Genomic DNA, 7,245 nt, shown 5'->3' with positions numbered 1-7,245 from the left:
TTTTTATTATTACTCACATCGTTAGGTTTCTGTAAAACCTTACATCTCTTTTAATTTCAAAAACTCCACAATAGCAATATCTTACATTCATAACAATCGATCATGTTTTGATATATGGTAAAATGTATTTCATTCCTATTTCAGAAATTTCATTTAAACTTTGTTTGCATTATTACTCACATCGTTAAGTTTCTGTAAAAGAGTACATCCTCTTTATTTCTAAACCTACACAATAGCAATATCTTATATTTATGATAATTGCTCAGTTTTTAATATGACATCATATGTATTTCATTCCTCTTTCAGAAATTTCATGTAAACTTTATTTTTATTATTATTTACATTTTTAAGTTTCTGTAAAAGTTCACAATCCTTTTTATTTTTAAAACTACACAAAAGCAATATTCCTATTTCATTCCATTCCTAATAAATAATATTTCATTCATTCCTATTTCAGAAATTTCATGTAAACTTTATTTTTATTATTACTCACATCGTTAGGTTTCTGTAAAACCTTACATCCCTTTTTATTTCTAAAACTCCACAATAGCAATATCTTACATTCATAACAATCGATCTTGTTTTGATATATGGTAAAATGTATTTCATTCCTATTTTAGAAATTTCATTTAAACTTTGTTTGTATTATTACTCACATCGTCAAGTTTCTGTAAAAGAGTACATCCCTTTTTATTTCTAAACCTACACAATAGCAATATCTTATATTTATGATAATTGCTCAGTTTTTAATATGACATCATATGTTTTTCATTCCTCGACACAAATATTGGATTCTACAGGCACGCATTTTGGTCAAGCAATGCATACCCTCATGCGCGATTTACAGGCGGCAAAAACACATAATGCTAAAACAACGTATGGCGACATTACCAAAGGCTCGGGTCACCCCATCTCCACCATTTGCAAGATCTGGCTTAGACTATTGCGGTCCATTCAACATACGCATTGGCTCCAAGGCTGTACGAACCGTGCGGAAGGCTTACGTGACAATCCTTGTGTGCATGGTAACCAAGGCAGCGCACATCGAACTGGCTGAAGATCTCACTTCTGAGGCATTCATAAATGCATACACCCGTTTCGTAAACCGGCGTGGTCCATGTAATCATTTATACAGTGACAATGGCACTACATTCATTGGCTTACAGGCTTGGCATAATGAATATTCTCAACAGGAATTGGCAAATCGAGGCACAAAATGGCATTTTCTACCACCTGGCGCACCTCATCAAGGCGGTCTATGGGAAGCTGCCGTTAAGTCAGCAAAAAAGCACTTACTACGCATTGTTGGCACCCATTCCATTTACTATGATCAGCTACATACTGTACTTGTACATATCGAGGCTTGCTTGAATTCACGTCCACTTATACCATTGCATAACACTTGTGACGACAAGATGGCTCTATCACCTGCAGATTTCCTAATTGGCAAGGTACCTAGCAAGAAATTATCATACTCGCGAAAGATATGCAGGCTTGTGGAGCATCCTGAACGTACCCGTCCAGCCGGGGAGGATGTTTGATATTTGGCACAGCAATCAGGCGATATGGCATCACCCATTTAGTAGTTTTTGACAGTGGCATTTTAACATTTGGCAAGCAATAATTTTGGCTTCGTTTTTGCTTTTTCTTTCTTTTTTTCTTACTTGTATACTGACAGAGTGTGCACGCTTTTTTTGGCTTCGCAAAATATAAGTAATTTATAAATTATTCTAGTCTAATTTTCGTAAATTAAATAAATACATAAACTTTTGCGTGTGTGGAAATAATTGTGTTTGTTTTTTCATACAATAACAATCGATCAGGTTTTGATATAAGGTAAAAAGTATTTCATTAATATTTCAGAAATTTCATGTTAACTTTGTTTTTATTATTACTCACATCGTTAAGTTTCTGTAAAAGAGTACAATCATTGTTTATTTCTAAAACTACACATGGCACTATCTTATATTTATGATAATTGATCGGTTTTTTATATGACATCATATGTATTTTTATTCCTATTTAAGAAATCTCATGTAAACTTTGTTTTTATTATTACTCACATCGTTAAGTTTGTGAAAACTTACAATTCTTTCTTTATTTTTTAAACTACACAAACTCAATATCTTACATTCATAACAATCGATCAGGTTCTGATATAGCGTAAAATGTAATTTATTCCTATTTCAGAAATTTCATGTAAACTTTATTTTCATTATTACTCACATCGTTAATTTTGTGTAAAAGCTTACATCCCTTTCTTATTTCTAAAACTACACAATAGCAATATTTTATATTTATGATAATTGCTCAGTTTCTAATATGACATCATATGTATTTCAGTCCTGTTTCAGAAATTTCATGTAAACTTTATTTTTATTATTACTCACATCGTTAAGTTTCTGTAAAAGCTTATATTTCTCTTCATTTTTAAAACTATACAAAAGCAATATTCCTATTTCATTCCATTCCCAATAAATAATATTTCATTCATTCCTATTTCAGAAATTTCATCTAAACTTTGTTAATATTATCACTCACATCGTTAAGTTTCTGTAAATGTTTACATCCCTTCTTATTTCTAAAACTACACAATAGCAATATCTTATATTTATGATAATTGCTCAGTTTTTTAAATGACATCATATGTAATTCGTTCTTACTTCAGAAATTTAATTTAAACTTTGTTTTTATTATTACTCACATCGTTAAGTTTCTGTAAGAATTTACAATCCTTTTTAAGTTTCTAAACTACACAAAAGCAATATCTTATATTTATGATAATCGATCAGGTTCTGATATAACGTAAAATGTAATTCATTCCTATTTCAGAAATTTTATGTAAACTTTATTTTTATTATTACTCACATCGTTAGGTTTCTGTAAAACCTTACATCTCTTTTTATTTCAAAAACTCCACAATAGCAATATCTTACATTCATAACAATCGCTCGTGTTTTAATATAAGGTAAAATGTATTTCATTCCTACTTCAGAAATTTCATTTAAACTTTGTATGCATTATTACTCACATCGTTAAGTTTCTGTAAAAGAGTACATCCCTTTTTATTTCTAAACCTACACAATAGCAATATCTTATATTTATGATAATTGCTCAGTTTTTAATATGACATCATATGTATTTCATTCCTCTTTCAGAAATTTCATGTAAACTTTATTCTTATTATTACTTACATCCTTAAGTTTCTGTAAAAGTTCACAATCCTTTTTATTTTTAAAACTACACAAAAGCAATATTCCTATTTCATTCCATTCCTAATAAATAATATTTCATTCATTCCTATTTCAGAAATTTCACGTCAACTTTGTTTTTATTATTACTCACATCGTTAGGTTTCTGTAAAAGCTTACATCCCTTTTTATTTCTAAACCTACCTAATAGCAATATCTTACATTCATAACAATCGATCATGTTTTAATATAAGGTAAAATGTATTTCATTCCTACTTCAGAAATTTCATTTAAACTTTGTATGCATTATTACTCACATCGTTAAGTTTCTGTAAAAGAGTACATCCCTTTTTATTTCTAAACCTACACAATAGCAATATCTTATATTTATGATAATTGCTCAGTTTTTAATATGACATCATATGTATTTCATTCCTCTTTCAGATTTTCATGTAAACTTTATTCTTATTATTACTTACATCCTTAAGTTTCTGTAAAAGTTCACAATCCTTTTTATTTTTAAAACTACACAAAAGCAATATTCCTATTTCATTCCATTCCTAATAAATAATATTTCATTCATTCCTATTTCAGAAATTTCACGTATACTTTGTTTTTATTATTACTCACATCGTTAGGTTTCTGTAAAACCTTACATCTCTTTTAATTTCAAAAACTCCACAATAGCAATATCTTACATTCATAACAATCGATCATGTTTTGATATATGGTAAAATGTATTTCATTCCTATTTCAGAACCAATTATCATTATACACTTTGTTTTATTATTACTCACATCGTTAGGTTTCTGTAAAACCTTACATCCCTTTTTATTTCTAAAACTCCACAATAGCAATATCTTACATTCATAACAATCGATCATGTTTTGATATATGGTAAAATGTATTTCATTCCTATTTCAGAAATTTCATTTACACTTTGTTTTTATTAATATTCACATCGTTAAGTTTCTGTAAAAGAGTACATCCCTTTTTATTTCTAAACCTACACAATAGCATTATCTTATATTTATGATAATTGATCAGTTTTTAATATGACATCATATGTAATTCGTTCCTACTTCAGAAATTTCATTTAAACTTTGTTTTTATTATTACACACATCGTTAAGTTTCTGTAAGAATTTACAACCCTTTTTTAGTTTCTAAACTACACAAAAGCAATATCTTACACATATGATAATCGATCAGGTTCTGATATAACGTAAAATGTAATTCATTCCTATTTCAGAAATTTCACGTCAACTTTGTTTTTATTATTACTCACATAGTTAAGTTTCTGTAAAAGCGTACATCCCTTTTTATTTCTAAACCTACACAATAGCAATATCTTATATTTTTGATAATTGATCAGTTTTTAATATGACTTCATATGTATTCCATTCCTCTTTCAGAAATTTCATGTAAACTTTATTTTTATTATTACTCACATCGTTAAGTTTCTGTAAAAGTTTACATTCCTCTTTATTTTTAAAACTACACAAAAGCAATATTCCTTTTTCATTCCATTCCTAATAAATAATATTTCATTCATTCCTATTTCAGAAATTTCATCTAAACTTTGTTAATATTATTAGTCACATCGTTAAGTTTCTGTAAAAGTTTACATCCTTTCTTATTTCTAAAACTACACAATAGCAATTTCTTATATTTATGATAATTGCTCAGTTTTTAATATGACATCATATGTAATTCGTTCCTACTTCAGAAATTTCATTTAAACTTTGTTTTTATTATTACTCACATCGTTAAGTTTCTGTAAGAACTTACAATCCTTTTTTAGTTTCTAGACTACACAAAAGCAATATCTTACATTTATGATAATCGATCAGGTTCTGATATAACGTAAAATGTAATTCATTCCTATTTCAGAAATTTCACGTCACCTTTGTTTTTATTATTACTCACATAGTTAAGTTTCTGTAAAAGCGTACATCCCTTTTTATTTCTAAACCTACACAATAGCAATATCTTATATTTAGGGTAATTGCTCAGTTTTTAATATGACATCATATGTATTTCATTCCTCTTTCAGAAATTTCATGTAAACTTTATTTTTATTATTACTTACATCCTTAAGTTTCTGTAAAAGTTCACAATCCTTTTTATTTTGAAAACTACACAAAAGCGATATTCCTATTTCATTCCATTCCTAATAAATAATATTTCATTCATTCCTATTTAAGAAATCTCATGTAAACTTTATTTTTATTATTACTCACATCGTTAGGTTTCTGTAAAACCTTACATCCCTTTTTACTTCTAAAACTCCACAATAGCAATATCTTACATTCATAACAATCGATTTTGTTTTGATATATGGTAAAATGTATTTCATTCCTATTTCAGAAATTTCATTTAAACTTTGTTCGTATTATTACTCACATCGTTAAGTTTCTGTAAAAGAGTACATCCCTTTTTATTTCTAAACCTACACAATAGCATTATCTTATATTTAGGGTAATTGCTCAGTTTTTAATATGACATCATATGTATTTCATTCCTCTTTCAGAAATTTCATGTAAACTTTATTTTTATTATTACTTACATCCTTAAGTTTCTGTAAAAGTTCACAATCCTTTTTATTTTGAAAACTACACAAAAGCGATATTCCTATTTCATTCCATTCCTAATAAATAATATTTCATTCATTCCTATTTCAGAAATTTCATGTAAACTTTATTTTTATTATTACTCACATCGTTACGTTTCTGTAAAACCTTACATCCCTTTTTATTTCTAAAACTCCACAATAGCAATATCTTACATTCATAACAATCGATCATGTTTTGATATATGGTAAAATGTATTTCATTCCTATTTCAGAAATTTCATTTACACTTTGTTTTTATTAATATTCACATCGCTAAGTTTCTGTAAAAGAGTACATCCCTTTTTATTTCTAAACCTACACAATAGCATTATCTTATATTTATGATAATTGCTCAGTTTTTAATATGACATCATATGTAATTCGTTCCTACTTCAGAAATTTCATTTAAACTTTGTTTTTATTATTACACACATCGTTAAGTTTCTGTAAGAATTTACAACCCTTTTTTAGTTTCTAAACTACACAAAAGCAATATCTTACACATATGATAATCGATCAGGTTCTGATATAACGTAAAATGTAATTCATTCCTATTTCAGAAATTTCACGTCAACTTTGTTTTATTATTACTCACATAGTTAAAATTCTGTAAAAGCGTACATCCCTTTTTATTTCTAAAACTCCACAATAGCAATATCTTACATTCATAACAATCGATCATGTTTTGATATATGGTAAAATGTACTTCATTCCTATTTCAGAAATTTCATTTAAACTTTGTTTGTATTATTACTCACATCGTTAAGTTTCTGTAAAAGCGTACATCCCTTTTTATTTCTAAACCTACACAAAAGCCAATATTACCTTTTTCATTCCATTCCTAATAAATAATATTTCATTCATTCCTATTTCAGAAATTTCATCTAAACTTTGTTAATATTATTAGTCACATCGTTAAGTTTCTGTAAAAGTTTACATCCTTTCTTATTTCTAAAACTACACAATAGCAATTTCTTATATTTATGATAATTGCTCAGTTTTTAATATGACATCATATGTAATTCGTTCCTACTTCAGAAATTTCATTTAAACTTTGTTTTTATTATTACTCACATCGTTAAGTTTCTGTAAGAACTTACAATCCTTTTTTAGTTTCTAGACTACACAAAAGCAATATCTTACATTTATGATAATCGATCAGGTTCTGATATAACGTAAAATGTAATTCATTCCTATTTCAGAAATTTCACGTCACCTTTGTTTTTATTATTACTCACATAGTTAAGTTTCTGTAAAAGCGTACATCCCTTTTTATTTCTAAACCTACACAATAGCAATATCTTATATTTTTGATAATTGATCAGTTTTTAATATGACTTCATATGTATTTCATTCCTCTTTCAGAAATTTCATGTAAACTTTATTTTTATTATTACTTACATCCTTAAGTTTCCGTAAAAGTTCACAATCCTTTTTATTT

At 27.5% G+C, this 7,245-nt stretch overlaps 1 protein-coding gene across 1 annotated transcript; it reads left to right on the top strand.

Annotated features, from left to right (window-relative positions):
- The first annotated feature begins 863 nt into the window (after positions 1–863).
- Positions 864–1,541, top strand: LOC119677264. Its single transcript, XM_038088536.1, has one exon. The coding sequence runs from the start codon at positions 864–866 to the stop codon at positions 1,539–1,541; it is 678 nt and encodes a 225-aa protein (XP_037944464.1).
- The last annotated feature ends 5,704 nt before the right edge of the window (positions 1,542–7,245 follow it).

The sequence above is a fragment of the Teleopsis dalmanni genome, chromosome 2 (genome assembly GCF_002237135.1).
Source record: "Teleopsis dalmanni isolate 2A chromosome 2, ASM223713v2, whole genome shotgun sequence".
Classification (NCBI taxonomy): domain Eukaryota; kingdom Metazoa; phylum Arthropoda; class Insecta; order Diptera; family Diopsidae; genus Teleopsis; species Teleopsis dalmanni.
The sequence above is the reverse complement of the archived record's forward strand: the minus strand, read 5'-3'. Positions and strand labels throughout refer to the sequence as shown.

What these genes read in the sequence shown, in the direction of transcription:
- LOC119677264 (XM_038088536.1), top strand. Translation starts at nt 864, where the DNA reads ATGCTAAAACAACGTATGGCGACATTACCAAAGGCTCGGGTCACCCCA.